This window comes from Salmo trutta, chromosome 28 (assembly GCF_901001165.1).
Source record: "Salmo trutta chromosome 28, fSalTru1.1, whole genome shotgun sequence".
Lineage (NCBI taxonomy): Eukaryota > Metazoa > Chordata > Actinopteri > Salmoniformes > Salmonidae > Salmo > Salmo trutta.
The window spans coordinates 35,445,537-35,466,662 of NC_042984.1; the positions used below are offsets into that span (position 1 = coordinate 35,445,537).

At 40.2% G+C, this 21,126-nt stretch overlaps 1 protein-coding gene and 1 long non-coding RNA gene across 4 annotated transcripts in view; one reads left to right on the forward strand and one right to left on the reverse strand.

The window, feature by feature from the left end:
* Positions 1 to 10,069, reverse strand: part of acot7 (acyl-CoA thioesterase 7) — a 69,244-nt gene extending 59,175 nt beyond the window's left edge. The window contains exons 1-2 of one of the 3 annotated variants that reach the window (XM_029719796.1): positions 9,918 to 10,069; positions 9,361 to 9,506 (exon numbers count right to left, since the gene is read on the reverse strand). In XM_029719796.1, the coding sequence (XP_029575656.1) occupies positions 9,361 to 9,506; positions 9,918 to 9,950 (179 nt within the window). In that variant the 5' untranslated portion in view covers positions 9,951 to 10,069. The remainder of the gene's footprint in view (positions 1 to 9,360; positions 9,507 to 9,917) is intronic. The other 2 variants (XM_029719797.1, XM_029719795.1) reach the window with 2 other exon arrangements.
* Positions 10,070 to 11,498: 1,429 nt separating this feature from the next.
* Positions 11,499 to 13,259, forward strand: LOC115166105 (uncharacterized). Its single transcript, XR_003870272.1, has 3 exons — positions 11,499 to 11,654; positions 12,078 to 12,358; positions 12,824 to 13,259. It is a non-coding gene; the product is annotated as an uncharacterized LOC115166105 (long non-coding RNA).
* Positions 13,260 to 21,126: the final 7,867 nt, after the last annotated feature.

Below are 21,126 nucleotides of genomic sequence, written 5' to 3' on the forward strand. Positions count from 1 at the left end.
AGCTGTCTATTTACCACCACAAACCGATGCTGGCCCTAAGACCGCACTCAATGAGCTGTATACGGCCATAATCAAACAGGAAAATGCTCATCCAGAGGCGGCGCTCCTAGTGGCAGGGGACTTTAATGCAGGGAAACTTAAATCTGTTTTACCTCATTTCTACCAGCATGTTAAATGTGCAGGCAGAGTGGAAAAAACACGAGACCACCTTTACTCCACACACAGAGACGCATACAAAGCTCTCCCTCACCCTCTATTTGGCAAATCTGACCATAATTATACCCTCCTGATTCCTGCTTACAAGCAAAAACTAAAGTAGGAAGCACCAGTGACTCGGTCAATAAAAGAGTGGTCAGATGAAGCAGATGCTAAGCTACAGGAGTGTTTTGCTAGCACAGACTGGGATATGTTCCAGGATTCTTCTGATGGCATTGAGCAGTACACCACATCAGTCACTGGCTTCATCATAAGTCCATCGATGATGTCGTGCCCACAGTGACTGTACATACATACCCCAACCAGAAGCCATGGATTACAGGCAACATCCGCACTGAGCTAAAGGGTAGAGCTGCCACTTTTAAGGAGCAGGACTCTAACCCAGAAGCTTATAAGAAATCCCGCTATGCCCTCCAACGAACCATCAAACAGGCAAAGCGTCAATACAGGACTAAGATTAAATCGTACTACACCGGCTCCGATGCTCGTCAGATGTGGCAGGGCTTGCAAACTATTACAGACTACAAAGCGAAGCACAGCCCCGAACTGCCCAGTGACACAAGCCTACCAGATGAGCTAAATTACTTCTGTGCTCAATTCGAGGCAAGTAACACTGAAACATGCATGAGAGCATCAGCCGTTCTGGACGACTGTGTGATCACGCTCTCCAAAGCCGATGTGAGTAAAACCTTTAAACAGGTCAACATTTACAGACCCACAGGGCCAAACGGATTCGCAGGACGTGTACTCCGAGCATGCAATGACCAACTGGCAAGTGTCTTCACTGACATTTTCAACCTTTCCCTGTCTGAGTTTGTAATATCAACATGTTTCAAGCAGACCATCATAGTCTCTGTGCCCAAGCACACTAAGGTAACCTGCCTAAATGACTACCGACCCATAGCCCTCACGTCTGTAGCCATGAAGTGCTTTGAAAGGCAGGTCATGGCTCACATCAACACCATTATCCCAGAAATCCTAGACACACCCCAATTTGCATACCGCCCCAACAGATCCACAGATGATGGAATCTCTATTGCACTCCACACTGCCCTTTCCCCCTTTCCAACCTGGACAAAAGGAACACCTATGTGAGAATGCTGTTCATTGACTACAGCTCAGCGTTCAACACCATAGTGCCCTCAAAGCTCATCACTAAGCTAAGGACCCTGGGACTAAACACCTCCATCTACAACTGGGTCCTGGACTTCCTGACGGCCCGCCTCCAGGTGGTTATGGGTAGGTAACAACATATCCGCCACGCTGATCCTCAACATGGGGGCCCTTCAGGGGTGCGTGCTTAGCCCCCTACTGTACTCCCTGTTCACTCATGAATGCACGGCCTGGCACGGCTCCAACACCATCATTAAGTTTGCTGATGACACAACAGTGGTAGGCCTGATCACTGACAATGGTGAGACAGCCTATAGGGAGGAGGTCAGAGACCTGGCCGGGTGGTGCCAGGACAACAACCTCTCCCTCAACGTGATCAAGATGAAGGAGATGATTGTGGACTACAGGAAAAGGAGGACCAAGCACGCCCCCATTCTCATAGACGAGGCTGTAGTGGAGCAGGTTGAGAGCTTCAAGTTCCTTGGTGTCCACATCACCAACAAACTATCATGGTCCAAGCACACCAAGACAGTCGTGAAGAGGGCACGACAAAACCTATTCCCCCTCAGGAGACTCAAAAGATTTGTCATGGGTCCTCAGATCCTCAAAAAGTTCTACAGCTGCACCATCGAGAGCATCCTGACTGGTTGCATCACTGCCTGGTATGGCAACTGCTCGGCCTTAAACCGCAAGGCACTACAGAGGGTAGTGCGTACGGCCAAGTACATCACTGGGGCCAAGCTTCCTGCCATCCAGGACCTCTATACCAGGCGGTGTCAGAGGAAGGTCCTAAAAATTGACAAAGACTCCAGCCACCCTAGTCATAGACTGTTCTCTCTGCTATCGCACGGCAAGCAGTACTGGAGCACCAAGTCTAGGTCCAAGACTTCTCAACAGCTTCTACCCCCAAGCCATAAGACTCCTGAACAGCTAATCAAATGTCTACCCAGACAGGTTGCATTGTCCCCCCTCTTTTACTCTGCTGCTATTCTCTGTTTATTATCTATGCATAGTCACTTTAACTCTACCTACATGTACATATTACCTCGACTAACCAGTGCCCCCTGCTCATTGACTGTGTACCGGTATCCCCTGTATATACCCTCGCTATTGTTATTTTACTGCTAATCTTTAATTATTTGTTACTTTTATTTGTTACTTATCTATTTTTTACTTAACACGTATTTTTCTTAGAACTGCATTGTTGGTTAAGGGCTTGTATGTAAGCATTTCACTGTAAGGTTGTATTCGGCGCATGTGACAAATAACATTTGATTTGATTTTGAGTTGATTCTAATGACAGATTGACCATACTCTTTTCTACCCTCAGAATGACAAAAGACTCCATGGTGGTGGCCATGTGCAGGAGCGGGCATTGGTGGAAATGGTGAGGGCCAGGAGTGATATAGGGCTGACAAAAATAAAACAGGTCATTGAGGACAACTATGACACCTTCGCCAATGTGGCATCCATCAGCCTGCCTACAATCAACCGCCTTTTGAAAAGACATAGGGTATTTATGAAACAGATATACCTGGTGCCTTTTGAGAGAAACAACGACCGGTTGAAACAACTGCAGGCTGAGTATGTTTAAGTACAGCACCACTGTATACTGTAAGATTACTGTCAGTATTTGATGCACATGCTACTTCACAATCATATTGTAATTGAAAAGAACTAACCCACCTCTCTTTTTACAGGGTGCTGGAGCTTGATGCTGCTGTGAACCATCACAAATACATATTTATTGATGAAGCAGGCTTCAACTTGGCCAAAACTCAGCGCTGCGGGTGGAACCTCATCGGCCAATGGGCGACAGTTCAAGTGCCCGGACAACGTGGGGGAAACATTTCCGTGTGTGCAGCAATATCCGAAGATGGTGTAGTATTCAGTGATGCACCGATATTAAATTTTTGGCTGATACTGATATCCGATACTTTCCTTGACAAAAAAACGATACTGATACCGATATTTAACATTTTTGTGGCCTTTTAAGCATTCTAGCACAGTTAAATAGTTAAAACACACACGGACGCAGCGTTCTAAGGCAGTGCATCTCAGTGCAAGAGGCGTCACTACAGTCCCTGGTTCGAATCCAGGCTGTATCACATCCGGCCGTGATTGAGAGTCCCATAGGGAGGTGCACAATTGGCCAAGCGTCAAACCCGGGTTTGGCACGGGTTAGGCCATCATTGTAAATAAGAATTTGTTTTTAACTGACTTGCCTAGTTAAATAAAGGTTACACACACATACCATACTGACCAAAAAGTTATTTTGTTGGCATTTACGTATTTCCCCATTACCAGTAAAACCTCATCAAAGCCTATTTCTTTCACTAACTTGCTGTGCTGTTTTGTTGTTCATTTGTTCAGTCGTTTCATTCTCAATCAGGATTTCTCAAACTATGAAACGCCGTTTAGGTCTTTGCGTGTCAAATAAGCTTATTGACCAATCAGGACCTGAATATGACTGCACGTCACATAAAAATGTATGAAGGTGTTCAATTATTAACGTAGGTATTACACATTGATTACACTATCACTCGTATTTCATATGTCACAACGATTCATCGATACGTATGCTATGATGCTGTTAAAGTTGTCTCGCGCACCTACAGTGCTGGTCATAAAAAAAAGCTAGCTAGCTCATGGATGCAAACAATGTTCTTCCCCCCAAAAATAGCAAAACGACATAATCTGTTTCAGTAGCTATAGCTAGCTAACTATATAGCTAGGTGTCATCCTCTAAAATAACCCTAATTTATAAGACAGTTCTTATTTGATTAATGATGGTCGGACCATCTATGTGAAGCTAGCCACAATAAGGATTAGCCAGAATAGTGGACTTTGCGGTTAGCCTTCAAAATAAAAGTGTAAAAGTATTGACAGAGATGCAAATGAATACAAATAGTAGAATTATGCCGTAATTGAATAGATCATGCTAAATGAGGTTGGAATGTTCTTATATAAAATCAACAAAAGACAATAATTAGTTAATTTGACAAAAATCTGTTGAAATCACACTGGATGTATTATACTTTAGAATTGCATTGGGGGCATACTTATTTCACTGTACAGCCTTACCTATGGATTGTGGATCAATGACATGGGGTATCAAGTCTACTCAGTGACACCCAGAGAACATTAGCGTAGTAGCTCTTATTGCGGGACTCTGAAACAACTGTGAATTGAGCCACATTTATTGTCAACCTATGTGTATTGAACACTATTCCCGAGGAAAAACAATACTGGGTGGATGTTTTGGAGTCTGATAACTCTGAAGAGGACGTTGGTAAAAAATATTGTGGGTACTCGAGTAGACTGATACGCCATTTCATTGATCCCCAATCCTTAGGTGAAGCTGTACAGTGCAATATGAATGTCAATACAAACAATATGCTGACTGGGGAGGTGATTTTACACAGTCACAGTCCTGCGATAAAAGCTATAACGCTAATATTTGTGTAACCTTTTCACAGTTGTGTTCTGTGGGTGTCACCGAGTCGACTGATACCCCATTTCATTGCTTCACATTCCAACCTTGTTTAACATTATCTAGTCTAAATGTGGCATGATTCCACCAATTGTAACCTTCTGCATCACTTTCAAAGACTTACTTTTATTTTGAAGGCAAACAGCAAATTCCAATATTGTGCCTAATCCTTATTGTGGCTAGCTTCACAAGACATAACCCGGTCCGGTCGAGTCTCAGTAGCCAGATGAAGCTAGCTGGCTGCTCATAACGTTAGCCTTGGGCAACAGGGTTAAGTAGCTGGCTAGCAATTTATTTTCATGAACTGAAGTTCAATTTCAGTAGGCGAACAACAAGTGGCTACCTAGCTAATACTTACTCACAAGGATTCCTAAATCATTGCTAAGAATAATGAAAATGACAGCAGTTTCTACTGGTCATTGTTTTCAGGCTGGTTGTATTGGTGCTAGCTAGGTACCAAGCTAAAGCTAGCTACCCCAGAAGTTGCGGTAGAACACAATGCTTTATTACCAACGCGGTATTGTAAACACATCGTTCGTGACCGGTGTTTGCAAGTTTGCAGACTGTTGTACAGCTTTGACAGTGCAACTGATAGTAGTGGTGGCACCTGGCTTACATGTGCAAATTCAGGACACACAACATTCTATAATAGAACTGTGTTATTTGACGTGTCAAATTAAAAGCTTATATATTTTTTGACACAAAGACCCAAACGACATTCCATAGTATGTCGTGAAGCTAATAGTAATGACGCTATTACTGTGTAATTCCGGTAGGGCAAAATGTGTACCGGTGCTCGACCAGTCGGCGAAAGCCAACACCCACGACAGAGAATGGTTGATTGTCAAGGACAATGAATTCCATTATCTTGGCGTTAATGGATTTCGCCTTTGAGTTGTCTCGCTGAAATTTTCTTACTCTTTCAAATGACTGCTGGACTTGTTGACTGCTCGATCAACACAACAGACATTGTGGGCTAGGTTAGGAATGTTGTGTTGCACGTGTAGCGCCAAATTTTACTTGCCGTCATTACATCATGTACCTACATAATATAGGTATGCACATCAGCTTTGACATCGGTTTTGCTACATTTGCTTTTGTCTGAGTGAGGGAAACGCTGTAAATCGAGAGGAATCGATGTGTTCTGAAAGAAGAGACGTTGAGGAGTATAATAAATACCGCTTTGATGTCATAGAAGCAAACCACACACCCATGAGTCCAAATGTGCACTTCACATTTCCATTTTTGAAAACGAATGTAATTTACAGTATCAATGTTTATGATCGCTATGCTTGATCCACAGTTACAAGGATGACATGTGTTATTCCCTGGCTTGTCCTGAACAGAATGAGCCCATGTTCGTTGTATTGTGAAGACAATTAGCTGTGGAACACACTTGAATGCACTCATGACTCCATTCTATGAGCACTGAAGTTACAATCTGTCACAGCTGTCGAAAGGATCGGACCAAAATGCAGCGTGTGTTTCGTTCCACATATTTATTTAATCCGTGAAAACTATGCAATACATCAAATAACTGAAATCTACAAAATAAACCATGACGCAGAGGAGAAACAAACACTACTCACAAATATAATCACCCACAAAACCCAGGAAGAAAAACCCCTACTTAAATATGATCTCCAATCAGAGGTAACGAGAACCAGCTGCCTCCAATTGGAGATCAACCCAAAAAACAACAACATACAAATAGAAAAACTAGAACTTAAACATAGAAATAGAAAACATAGAAAAACACAAAACACCCCCTGTCACGCCCTGACCTACTCTACCATGGAAATTCACATCTTACTATGGTCAGGATGTGACACAATCTGTTACTCTGAAGTGCCCTTTGAAATCCTAACACTGTAAGATCGTATTTTATAACTTAGCTAGTCATGTTGCAATAGACTAAGCTTTCAAATGATGCACATCTGACCCGGATTGTGATTTATAATGGAACGTTTTTGGATTGCGTAAAAAACAACAGCAATTGTGTGATGGTGGGAACTACAAGTGTGCTTGCTTCAGTTCCTCAATGGCAAAGCTAGGAGAGCTCAAAAAAGCACCTTATAGTTGAAGGCTCTTTCATTGAGTCTAAAAAGTGCATTGAAATTAATTAGTAACTGTGCAGTTTGGAGAGGTGGTTGGCCACTTGGAGACACCAGTTAGACCTCTCACTCAAACCCTTGTCATCCTTTTTTCTTATCTTGCACCTACTCCAAGGTTTCTATGAATATTATTATGTTACTGAATGTATCCAGAGTATTTTGAGATTTCGTTATTGACAAATGATGTGAAAAGTACAGTAAATGTAAAATGCCTCGTTGGCAGCGAGAACATTATACTGGTTTTAAAGCTTATTTCCTGCAATTCTACACATTTTGTCATGGGGTGCAGAGAAAATTGGTCTGTTTTAAAGCAAATGTTCTTGCAATTCCATACATTTTGCCATGTCTAATGTTTAGGAACCCCTGCCCTAAAATATCTTACAACTTTACACTGGTGTCATCTGCTGACACAAGGGTCACAAAAAGCATTGTCTCATCATTTGAATCAAAACAGTGCATACAACAGCGTGTGAATACAAGGTTGTTACTAGAGTAATTACAGTGTTACACAGGCACAAAATGAACTTAATATAAAGTGTCAGCCTGCACGGCTATGTGTTCAGCGCTCATTTAAAATACTTTATCTGGGATTGATTGAGTTTGCCTGGCACAATGAAACAAATAGAATAGTCGCAAGAGTTCAAACCCTGCCCATCTGGCACTCCAGGCAGACTACAGCAAACGCTAAAATGATTTGAATGATTTCAAATAGTCTATTGTCTAAGCTTAGTGAAGCCATCGACAACAGAGAATAGATTTTATCTGATTCAGATAAGGCCCAAGCTGGGAGAGCAAGGTTTTGTGTAGTCATGCCCTACGGTCTGGTTGGTCAAGTACCTAAAATAAGAACTTATACCGATCACTATCGGACACATTTTAACCAACATTACAAGAAAGTACAATCACATTACTCCAGATTAAGCCTAGCTGCATTGGCTGCCTGTAAAGTATCAGACCGACTCGAAGGTTTTAATTTGAACTTTCTAAGCACTACATGGCAGTGTCCTCTCTTACCTGGCAGTAGTCACAGACATGCTTGTTCCATACAATCCAGTAAAAATGCTTCCCTCCAAATTGACTGACCCAAGTGTAAACAAATGCCAGGGGAGGAGCCTTGGCTAATGATAAACTTATATGGCGGTACATGTCTAGAAACTACTCACTCTCATTCACTGTGTTGCTATGTCATGGATCTGCTCCACCCTGGTTTATGATCCGAAAGGGAGGTGAAGTTGGTTGGATTTCCGCTTTTGCAAATGGTCCTACTCTGAATGTTCCAGAGTAGGACCAAGATGATTTTAATATATTATTAATTATTTTAGTATGTGAGAGTTATAAAGCATTGTAGCCTACTACAACTTACGTACAATGTTGTATTATCATTTTATAGCTAATGATACTGAGTAACAAGCAGCTATGGTGCTTGAGTAACTGCTGCATAGAAATACATAACACTAGTATCCTCATAATAAGATAATAAGCCTTATAATAAGACATTAATGATTATAACAAACTATTAAAGCATTATAGCAATCAGTGTTAAGTATAGGCTAGTCTTGCCTTTTTTCTTCTTCATGGGACATGTTCATATTGAGCAATGCCTTTGTCTCTCTTGGTGTGGTGCAATGCTTCTTTCTACCTTTAGGAGGATGATAATACAGAACCATAATGCAGTGCAAATGGACGCTGCTGTAGACTACATTGTAAGACTCAGCAAAGGCATTTGATAAGATGAATGCTGCGACAAAAGCCAATGCAAATATTAACCAAACTATCGCCGACGGGAATGCGCATAATTTATCTGCCCATGTTTTATTGTTCTGTTTACTTTTTACGACAACCGGAACTGTTTGGGAGACGATTTAAAACGGCTACAATTATACTAGTCAGCACACACACTGGTCTGACGTTTGCCCATTCAAACTGAATAGCGAGAGGTTATTTGGGAGTTTAATTATTTATTTATGTATTAGGCCTACTTGTGTGGTGTGATTTACAGGGGTCTCGCAAATATACTACAAATGCCCCAGGACGACCTTAAGATGTCCTTGTTTGCCTCTACGCATCTTGTACCGGTTCGTCATCATTTCCAAGCATCATTGTCGAAAAGGTCCTCACACGACATGTGATCGCGTGCACAATTTGAGGCTCAGCTGCCGGTAGTCGTTCCTTATTGTACTAAGAATAACAGTATTTGTCCCTATTATAGTGTCTCGTCCTTATGTGACTTCTATGCAGTCAACATTTGCCGGCATAGACCGAGAGCAAAATCTATTTGGCGGATTATCGGGCCGCTTTGAAATGTGCACGCAAACCGGTAGTTTAACTGCACTCTACAGTACACTCGTTGGATCTCATCCAATATGTCACAGATACAGAAACATATAAATGACATTTCTTAACACAGCGCATCGTTTCGCTTACCTGCATATCTGGAGGGAGGAGGCTGTGGCTTGCGATTGTGTTCCCGACATGATGATAATGATGACTGGCTCTTTGTTGAGCTTGTCTTGGCGCAAGTCTCCTGGTGCAGTGAGGATAGCAATATGCAGACTCAGTCGGGTAGTATGCTATTGCAGCCGGTTAGCAAGATCAAGGGACATGGTTTTGACAGATCGTAAAATTCAAGGAATAGCCTACCGGTGAAGTTATATTGTAGCCTATACTAGCTAGAAATGATCAGTGGTGTAAAGTACTTAAGTAAAAATACTTAAGTACTACTTACGTTTTTTTTGTATCTGTACTATTTTTTGGCAACTTTTACTTTTACTTCACTACATTCCTAAAGAAAATAATGTACTTTTGACTCCATGCATGTCATGCATTTCTTGTTACATTTTGAATTAGCAGTACAGGAAACTGGTCCAATTCACGCACTTATGAAGAGAACATCCCTGGTCATCTCTACTGCTTAGGCGAACATGTTTGTTTAGGTTAAACTGACAATGAATACAAAGAAAGCACTATATTTCAAAAGTTACCTGTTTTTGCTGTGGATCAGAACGAACGAACATCTAAATGTTTATTTAGGAGGTTAGCTAGTTTCCACAACTCACTACAGATGATAAGTTCCGTGAGAAGCTGTCAGTGTCACCCTTTACAGGAAAAGCTAGCTAAACTGTTTAAAGAACTTGCGTCACTGGCAAATACAGTTCAAATCATCACGACAAAAGACCGCGGGAGGGCGGCAGAGACTTTCCCATTTAATGGGTCGCAACGATTTTTTTGTCATCTGTAGGGGCGCGATTGTTCCTCACAACGACTGTCAGTCCAAGCGCCTATCCAAATTCAACTGCTGCAATATGGCTCTTTTTGGGAGACCCAACCAAATACAAATATAAATGAGTTATAGATATGTCATTGTAATTGAAAGCAAGTCTAAGATGCAGTTGATCTGTTCTATGTTGGCTATTTCTAGGTTTCCGGTTCTTAAGTTTAGTTTTTGCGTCTTTTACTTTCGGTTTTGTACACCAGCTTCAAACAGATGAAAATACAATATTTTGGTTATTGAAAATATATTTCCACAGCGGTTTAGATGGTACAATCACATAAACTGAAATTAGGCGAATTATTAGAATTCTAGCAACCAGTTGCACCTTTGCAGCTTTAAACTTTGGGGTAACAGTTGATGGGTGCACCTTGATTAGAGCGCGTCCGTGCATATATACAGTACGAATACCTTTTCTTACCAAGTAAAATGAAATAACATTTTGGCGCTTTGTCCAGGGCTATGTTATGGCCTACAGGCCGAGTCATACCAACAAAGACAACAAGGGATAGTTGAAATTAATAGGACGAGTAATATACCACAGTATTGTAGTTTTTAATACAGTTAAATATGTACAATGCGCAATAGTAATAATAATAAATAATAAAATACATACCGAAAGTAGAGACATTTTATGTTTTCAAGTAACATAACACAACGTGCTTACATATCGTTTATCTGCACAGACCCAGGATACTGAAGTCTAGTGCAAAATGATATACATTATATAATAACCATTTGGTTTACAGGGGAGTTGTATGTGTCTCTTTATCATTTAACCCCAAAGAGGACTAAATATAACTAAATAAAATCCATGCAGATCTTAAATAATAAGAACGTCTTTAAACGTGTCCACTTACTGGACAGAAGACATGTGTACTTCAGTATATAATGCTTAACTAACATGATTTAACATGAATTATAACTTTTCATCAAGAGAATATGACAATGAATGCATCTCTATAGCTTAGTAGTGATAGGGGTAATTCTACTAAATGGTGGCTTTCCTGTCCCTGCCTTATTCACCAGGAAAAAAACTTTTTTTATTGACGTTTTATTATTAATAAAACATATGTAAGACAGTTATATTGCAAACAATTGTTTATATATATATATATATTGTAGAGCACGGTAAGTACCATGAAATTGGCTTGTCCCTCAGGTCAGGAGTGATGGTATAGTGACATATTTTTTGTTTAAAAATATATTTTTCTTCCTCTTTAAATGTCATAATACAAATGAAAGTATTATAGTTATTTAGTGGACAACTTAAAAACTAAAATATCAAATAAATATTACAAATAATTTACAAGTAATAGCTGTCCCTCAATTTCAAGTCACTGGTGTTAAAACACATAAAAACCACCACCTTGAAAAAATGCAACATCCTTGCCAAATTCTTCCTGGGTCAAAGGTTCATTGGAGATGGGACTGTTTTGAAAAGCACGTGGTGAGTGTGCACTCTCTCTTCATGTGTTAACAATTTGATGATTATCTTGGTAATTTCATACCAGGATTTAAGATGTGTCACTGGTGTTATACAGTTTATAGTAAGGGGAAAGGAAATTGGATTAAAATTATTGATAAAATTGCATGATGAAGTGATTTATTTACAATTTAAGAAGTGTGGTTTGAGCTACAGTGGCCGCCATCTTAGATATGCCATCTTGTCTGCAGATTTGTCACTGGTGTTTCTGTTCTTGCTGGTAACACCAGTGACATGACAATAATGCCAGTGACAATCAATAACACCAAACTTTTTTCTCAATGTAATGTTTTATAAAACCCTCAACAATTATATTAAAAAATACTTATTTGCATTTTATTACTGTTTCAATATTGTAATCACATAATATGGCTTTCCTTTTGTTAGATATGGCGAAATTAGGTGCTGCTGAAAAGCAAAGACTACAGACAGCGCAGGGATGCTGACCCACACCGCAGAGCAGCCTACCTTGAACAAAAACACCAGACTTACTTAAAGGATTTAGAGAGTCAAAAAAGAAAGCGAGTGATGGATCTCACAGAAAGGGAAAAAAGACTGAAGTGAAGGAAACGGCGGGTCAGACAGACAAAACAGAGATTGAGAGCAGGAACGACAGTGTTGACCCCCCCCCCCCCATCCACTCCAGACAGTGAACCCAGTACTGCAAGGTCAGAATTAAGACAATCTGTCTGTAGGAAGACACATATACTCTGTATCTACAGAGTTACTTAAAGGGATAGTTCACCCAAATTACATATTGGTTTCCTTACCATGTATGCAGTCTATGGACAAGGTATGACAGCAAGCCATGCTTTTGTTTACCTGGCCACTGTTTCAAATGCTAATTATTTTGCATTTACGGCACAAAACCAATGCATTGATTGCTGTCATACCTTGTCCATAGACTGCTTACACGGTAAGGAAACCAATGTGTCATTTCGTAATTCAGATGCACTATCCCTTTAAGTAGGCCTACACAATATTTGTCACATGGCACGAGAATTGATATATACTGTTTTAACAAGCTACGTAGTTTTGTGGATAGGCGTGACAGAGTAGGATTTCATGTTTGTATTATGTTGCATGCATCTTACACTGAGAATCGAATACAATTATATATTACATCTTTACAGACAACGAATCCAAGGGCGGATAGTGCGCAGGAGAGAAGCACAGATAGGCAGAAGAAAACGTCAGGAGTTGCAAGAGAAGTTGGAAAAGTACAAAAGACTACACCACAAACACAAAAACATTGTCACCGTTTGCAGGCTAAAAATCAAGACCTTGACAGTCCAAAAACGAAGACGAGAAGCACTCTACAAGGCTGCCTGGCCTCTTCATCAATTAGAACAACTCTATACCTCCACTATGCTCTCTTGTGGGATCTAAGAGCAAAGTACAAAGCAGACAAAGCCAAACGGGTTTGTAAATATACTGACAGGAAAGCTGATAAAGAAATACAAATTCAAAAAGTTGTGTGAGCAGAGAATTGTTTTTTCATACTGTCATAGGAATTTTCTATCCTAATGATAATAATTAACAATCAATAAAGCTTTGACTAATCCCCAAGGTTTGTAAGACAATGGGTTAATAATTAAGCAAGGACTCAGCTTTCTGCAAAAGGTCTGTACAGTTTATTCAGAAAATGTTCCGCTCCACATAAACAAAGAAGTTCATTTTATCCTCTCTCTCCGCTTACGCCCACACCTCCACACCAAAAGTAGATAACCTACTCACACACACATACACACACAAACAGTAGGTGAACAGTATCTCTCCCTTGACTTCCCACCACTGTTAATCACTATCCAGCGCTGTCTGTGCTTTCCTCCGAGATTAGGAAACCTTGAGGGTCACTCCCTTTCTCCTCTAAGTTACTTCAAGTTCCTCAGCTGCCGGGTCAAGCACAGTCTACTTGTTATCTTAGGCCCACTAAAACACACACACATTTTGTCCCGGGCCTCTACTAGACATTATGGGACTAACGTTCAGTACATTAATTATTCATTATCCATGCTACATAACTACTAATTAATAATGGATTATTGATTCATTTACCTTTATTAGATAATTCTCTTATCATTCCACCCTTAAATGCCTAATTATTAACCCATTGTCTTACAAACCTTGGGAATTAGTCAAGGCTTATTGATTGTTAATTATTATCATTAGGATAGAAAATTATTTTGACACATACAAAGCCTGGAAGCCCCGAAGCAGAGCTCGACAAACAAGCTTGGCCGAAATAAACAAGAGAGCTGTACGACAGTTCTACCTAAGAGATGACGTCAGCAGGCAAACCCCTGGCAAGAAAAACACTATCACACTAAGAAAAATTAAGAAACAGAGGAGGCTCTTGTGATTCCTGGAAAAACCTCCACAATACATTTTTTCTGAGCATGGCCAAAACATTTCATATGCCTTCTTCTGCAGAGAGAGACCATTTTGGGTGGTGACACCGAAGGAGAGAGACCGAGACTCTTGCCAGTGCAAAACTCATGAGAACTTACAGTTTATGGAGGAGAAAATGCACAAACTTGGTCTTTCACATTCCAGAAATCTGGAGGAGATGACAGATAGCACAGTCTGTAACAATTCAAAGACATGTGCCTATGATCAATGCCAAGAATGTGAACACTCCACTGTACCACCGGTCAAATAACAATCTAACAGAGGTGTCGCTCACCCAGGGGTGTCTGGAGAAGATGGAGCAAATGAAGAACAAGAGAAAAGCAGCTTAAATCACTGGATATAGCCATAACAGAGGAGGAGCTGGTGACCCAATTCCAAGCTAGACTCTTTAAATTCAGGAGACATCTGTTCAACATTAGATGGCAGTAAAGCATCTACCGGACCCTCATGGGTTGCCTGATCCATATAGACTTCAGTGAGAACTTCACTTTCAAGTATGCTTCAGAGATCCAGTCAGTTCACTTCGGGGGGTCACACAAGCAAGTGTCCTCTATGTGGCAGAGGAGCTCCCTATCTCCTTCTGCACCATCTCACAGAGCAGAAGGCATGATCCAGCAGAAATTAAAAATATTGCTAATAAATTGATAACATTTGTTTGAAATAATCTTATGTTTGTCATTGGTTTCACATTGTGTCACTGGTGTTACATTGTGTCACTGGTATTACTATATGGCATATTGGTGTTCTGGCATCAGAGTAGCCCAATTTAATTTAATATGGTTTTTGTATCTACCTAACTGTTGCTACATTCATTAGTAAACATTTTAAGGATATGATCATTCACTTTTGATGACTCAACCTCAATTATTTCTAATGTTACAAACAGCAAAACAATAGTATAAATGGAAAAATGTCAGACAATAGAACTTTACACGTGTTCAAAGTCAATTATTACTAATCCAAACAATATCTTAGTATTATCATTAACCTTTTCTGTTTTTGATTATACAGTTGAAGTCAGAAGTTTACATACACCTTAGCCAAATACATTTAAACTCAGCTTTTCACAATTCCTGACATTTAATCCAAGTAAAAGTCCCTGTCTTTGGTCAGGTAGGATCAACACTTTATTTTAAGAATGTGAAATGTCAGAATAATAGTAGAGAGAAGTATTTATTTCAGCTTTTATTTCTTTCATCACATTCCCAATGGGTCAGAAGTTTACATACACTCAATTAGTATTTGGTAGCATTGCCTTTAAATTGTTTAACTTTGGTCTAACGTTTCGGGTAACCTTCCAAAAGATTCCCACAATAAGTTGTGAATTTTGGCCCATTCCTCCTGACAGAGCTGGTGTAACTGAGTCAGGTTTGAAGGCCTTCTTGCTCGCACACGCTTTTTCAGTTCTGCCCACAAATGTTCTATAGGTTGAGGTCAGGGCTTTGTGATGGCCACTCCAATACCTTGACTTTGTTGTCTTTAAGCCATTTTGGCACAACTTTGGAAGTATGCTTGGGGTCATTGTCCATTTGGAAGACCAATTTGCGACCAAGCTTTAACTTCCTGATGTAACGGCCATCGAAGGGAGTAGACCAAGGCGCAGCGTGTTCAGTGCTCATGATGGTATTTATTTTATCTGAACACTGATTCAAAAAACAAAGTGGAACAAAACACACAGCTCTGTCAGGTGAAAAACACAAGACAGAAAACAACCACCCACAAAACCCAAAGGAAAACAGACTGCCTAAGTATGGCTCCCAATCAGAGACAACGATATACAGCTGTCCCTGATTGAGAACCATACCTGGCCAAAACAAAGAAATACAAAACATAGAAAAAAGGACATAGAATGCCCACCCTAGTCACACCCTGGTCTAACCAAAATAGAGAACAAAAACCTCTCTATGGCCAGGGCGTGACACCTGACTGATGTCTTGAGATGTTGCTTCAATATATCCACATAATTTTCCTTCCTCATGATGCCATCTATTTTGTGAAGTGCACCAGTCCCTCCTTCAGCAAAGCACCCCCACAACATGATGTTGCCACCCCTGTGCTTCACGGTTGGGATGGAGTTCTTCGGCTTGCAAGCCTCCCCCTTTTTCCTCCAAACATAACGATGGTCATTATGGGCAAACAGTTCTATTTTTGTTTCATCAGAGCAGAGGACATTTCTCCGAAAAGTACGATCTTTGTCCCCATGTGCAGTTGCAAACCGTAGTCTGGCTTTTTTATGGCGGTTTTGGAGCAGTGGTTCTTCCGTGCCGAGCGGCCTTTCAGATTATGTCGATATAGGACTCGTTTTACTGTGGATATAGATAATTTTATACCTGTTTCCTCCAGCATCTTCACAAGGTTCTTTGCTGTTGTTCTGGGATGATTTGCACTTTTCGCACCAAAGTACGTTCATCTCTAGGAGACAGAATGCTTCTGCTTTCTGAGCGGTATGACGGCTGCGTGGTCCCATTGTGTTTATACTTGCGTATTGTTTGTACAGATGAACGTGGTACCTTCAGGCGTTTGGAAATTGCTCCCAAGGATGAACCAGACTTGTGGAGGTCTACATTTTTTTTGTCTGATTTCTTTTGATTTTCCATGATGAAATACATCCACAGGTACACCTCCAATTGACTCAAATGATGTCAACTAGCCTATCAGAAGCTTCTAAAGCCATGACATCATTTTCTGGAATTTTCCAAGCTGTTTAAAGGCACAGTCAATTTAGTGTATGTAAACTTCTGACCCACTGGAATTGTGATACAGTGAATTATAAGTGAAATAATCTGTCTGCAAACAATTGTTGGAAAAATTACATGTGTCATGCACAAAGTAGATGTCCTAACCGACTCGCCAAAACTATAGTTTCTTAACAAGAAATTTGTGGAGTGGTTGAAAAAGGAGCTTTAATGACTCCAACCTAAGTGTATGTAAACTTCCGACTTCAACTGTATATGCAAATTAAAGACTGAAATTACATTCTAGAAAGCCTGAATTGCCATCTAAAATATAGGTAAAACCAGTGACAAAAAGGCAGCACAAGCATTTTTTTATGTAATGTAGTAAAAATCTAAAAATATGCTGTCATTTATGTTGATATATAATGTTAAGGGGTTAACTATTATCTGACTATAAGTTATGATTTTTTTTAAATAAATAAAATGTGTAAAAGTTGGCTCTTCATAAAGCCACCATTGTCATAGAATGACCCATGTATACAGTGCATTCGGAAAGCATTCAGTCCCCTTGACATTTGAAAAAAAAAACTGTTTTTGCTTTGTCATTATGGGGTATTGTGTGTAGATTGATGAGGGAAAAAAACATTTTATACATTTTATAATAAGGCTGTAATGTAACAAAATGTGGAAATGGGGAAAGTGTCTGAATACTTTCCGAATGTACATGAGAGTTATCCCGACATGTACATATCATGCATGAGGTGATCACACCAGATACCGACTGGTTTTCTGATCCACGCCCTAACTTTTTTTTGAAAGTATCAGTGACCAACAGATGCATATCTGTATTTCCAGTCATGTGAAATCCATAGATCAGGGGCTAAAGAATTTATTTAAATTGACTGATTTCCTTATATGAACTGTAACTCAGTAAAATCTTTGAAATTGTTACATGTTGCATTTTATATTTTTGTTCAGTATATGTAAACTGTTGGAACCACTATAAGCCCTCAATTGGCCTAATGCTTTTGGGGTGAAGATCTGCCTAACATAAATATACAAGTCTCACTTATGGCTATATCTTATTCATAGATTGTTTATGTTTTATCCAATACGTATGCATAACAAGGTTGCTTGTGTGAGCTGTGGTCCAAAATATAATTTCCTGCCACCCTTTGGTGATGAAACGTATTGCAATTTATCAGTCGAATATGAATGGAGAGCCATATGCAGGAGGCTGCGGAGACAGAGAACTCCACCCTACTCCCAATAATTATGATTGCGGTGTCCTTTTGCACGATTCAGGCAAAACTATTTGTTTCTAGTCGACGAACAATTAAAGGAAAAATCCACCCCAAACCACTAAATCCTATAATTTACAGTGTTAAATAACACTCATATTTGAGAACATTATTTTTTGTGAACAAATGGTCAATTTTGTCGGTGTGGAAATCTGTTGCAGCTCAAGTCGAATACAAAACCCACAATGCAACACTAGGTAGCTAGCTAGCAAATGTAGCTACACACAATAATGCCAAAGTCAATATCAGCATGTGAAGTAGCTAGTTAGCTGTAAAATCGCCTAAACAAACTGCACTATGAATTTAGGAGTCTGCAATCTCGCCATGGTCAACCTGCAGATCGATTCCTCGCCGAGTTGAATCTGACATTCGCAACGGCCATGCAATGTACCCTGGACTGAAGAGGCAGACAAATGGGATACATGTGGTGTACTCTCTTAAATTACACATTTCTCGAGGTAGGAATATCGCAAAAAAATATGATCAATGGCTCATCCCAGAGAATATAACCTTCCGCGTTACGACATCGGGCAGTATTGAAATCTAGCATGTATGATATTGTTTTTTGCGATCTAAAAGTCCTATTAACTGCCAGTGTGGTGCGGTGCACCCGATTACACTACAATTACCTCATTAAAAGGTAGATCATACCATTCATATGGTGAATGTGGTATCTCCTGTCTTGTTTTGCACGCTTTGTACAAAATAATAAAATGCAGTACTACAGGATATTTCTTAACGTAGCTCTTTATTAGCTAGCTATAACTTGCATGTTCACTTATCTCCAACCATGATCAACTGACCATGACCTATCCATCTGGGTGGTCTTAACCAATCATAGCACAGTATGACACGCGGTAGAATGCATCCAATTATAATTCAGAATGTTTACACATATTATATCCCCCACACGCAACATGTGTGGTACGCGTTACCTTTGAATAGTGATTCAGAACCACACATTGTTATACGCAACCGTTTCAATCCAGGCTTCATCACATCCGGCCGTGATTGGGAGTCCCATAACAGGCTGACTACACCGCTCACGTCTTGTGCGCGAGCGTTGCAAAATAAATGTACAAATGTATATTATTCAATTATTGCACCCACACTGCTCGCGCGGGCCAACGAGCGTCTGCGTTGCCAAGGGCTAACACGGAACCCAAACCGGCTGCGCACGTGCGCCATCGTGCATAAATGTATTTTGTCCCCCCACACCAAACACGATCATGACACGCAGGTTAAAATATCAAAACAAACTCTGAACCAATTATATTAATTTTGGACAGGTCGAAAAGCATTAAACATTTATGGCAATTTAGCTAGCTAGCTTACACTTGCTAGCTAATTTGTCATTTTTAGCTAGCTTGCTGTTGCTAGGTAATTTGTCCTGGGATATAAACATTGAGTTGTTATTTTACCTGAAATGCACAAGGTCCTCTACTCCGCCAATTAATCCACACATAAAACGGTCAACCGAATCGTTTCTAGTCATCTCTCCTCCTTCCAGGCTTTTTCTTCTCTTGACTTTATATTGCGATTGGCAACTTTCATAAATTAGGGGCATTACATTGACTTCGTTCGTCTTTCATTCACCCACGTGGGTATAACCAATGAGGAGATGGCACGTTAGTACCTGCTTCTATAAACCTGACTACGGTGTAGTCAGCCTGTATAATAGAAGTCAGTTCTATTTGTGACGCCGATCTCACTGCAAGTCCCACCTTTCCCATCTCCTCATTGGTTTATAGAAGCAGGTGCCCACGTGCCATCTCCTCATTGGTTATTCCCACGTGGGTGACTGAAAGACGAACAAGGTCAGTGGCAGTAATGCACCTAATTTATGAAAGTTGCCAAATGCAATATAAAGTCAAGAGAAGAAAATGCGTAGAAGGAGGAGAGATGACTAGAAACGATTCCGTTAAGGCGGCGCACAATTGGCCCAACGTCGTCCGGGTTTGGCCGTGGTAGGTCATCATTGTAAATAAGAATTTGTTCTTAACTGACTTGCCTTGTTGAATAAATAAAAAAATGTGATTGTGATTTTGATCAATATCAACTAAGACTGAGTGCACATGTTCATCATAGAAGGCCAAAGTTCAAATTCGTGTTTTTTTCAGTAAATTGTCCATTCTCACCAGTAGCGTATTCTACATTGTAGAATAATATTGAAGACATCAAAACTATGAAATAACACATATGGAATCATGTAGTAACAAAAAAAGTGTAAAACAAATCAAAATATATTTTAGATTTTAGATTCTTCAAAGTAGCCACCCTTTGCCTTGATGGCAGCTTTGCATTCTCTCAACCAACTTCATGAGGTAGTCACCTGGAATGCTTTTCTAACAGTCTTGAAGGAGTTCACACATATGCTGAGTACTTGTTGGCTGTTTTTCCTTCACTATGCAGTCCAACTCATCCCAAATCATCTCAATTGGTTTGAGGTTGGGTGATCATGGAGGCCAGGTCATCTGATGCAGCACTCCATCACTCTCCTTGGTCAAATAGGCCTTACACAGCCTGGAGGTGTGCTGGGTCACTGTCCTGTTGAAAAACAAAAATAAACAAAAATCTTTCAACTTCATCTCTACATAACCTTTTTATTATGCGACAAGTTCAAGGCAATTTAGTTTGCATTTTCAAATGATATACACTGAGTATACAAAACATTAAGAATACCTGCTCTTTCCATGACAGACTGACCAGGTGAATCCAGGGGAAAGCTATGATCCCTTATTGATGTCACTTGTTAAATCCACTTCAATCAGTGTAGATGAAGGGGAGGAGACAGGTTAAAGAAGGATTTTGGAGCCTTGATACCATTGAGACATGGATTGTGTATGTGTGCCTTTCAGAGGGTGAATGGGCAAGACAAAAAATGAACGGGGTATGGTAGTAGGTTCCAGGTGCGCCGGTTTGTGTCAAGAACTGCAACGCTGCTGGATTTTTACACTCAACAGTTTCCCGTGTGTATCAAGAATGGTCCACCACCCAAAGGACATCCAGCCAACTTGACACAAGTGTGGGAAGCATTGGAGTCAACAT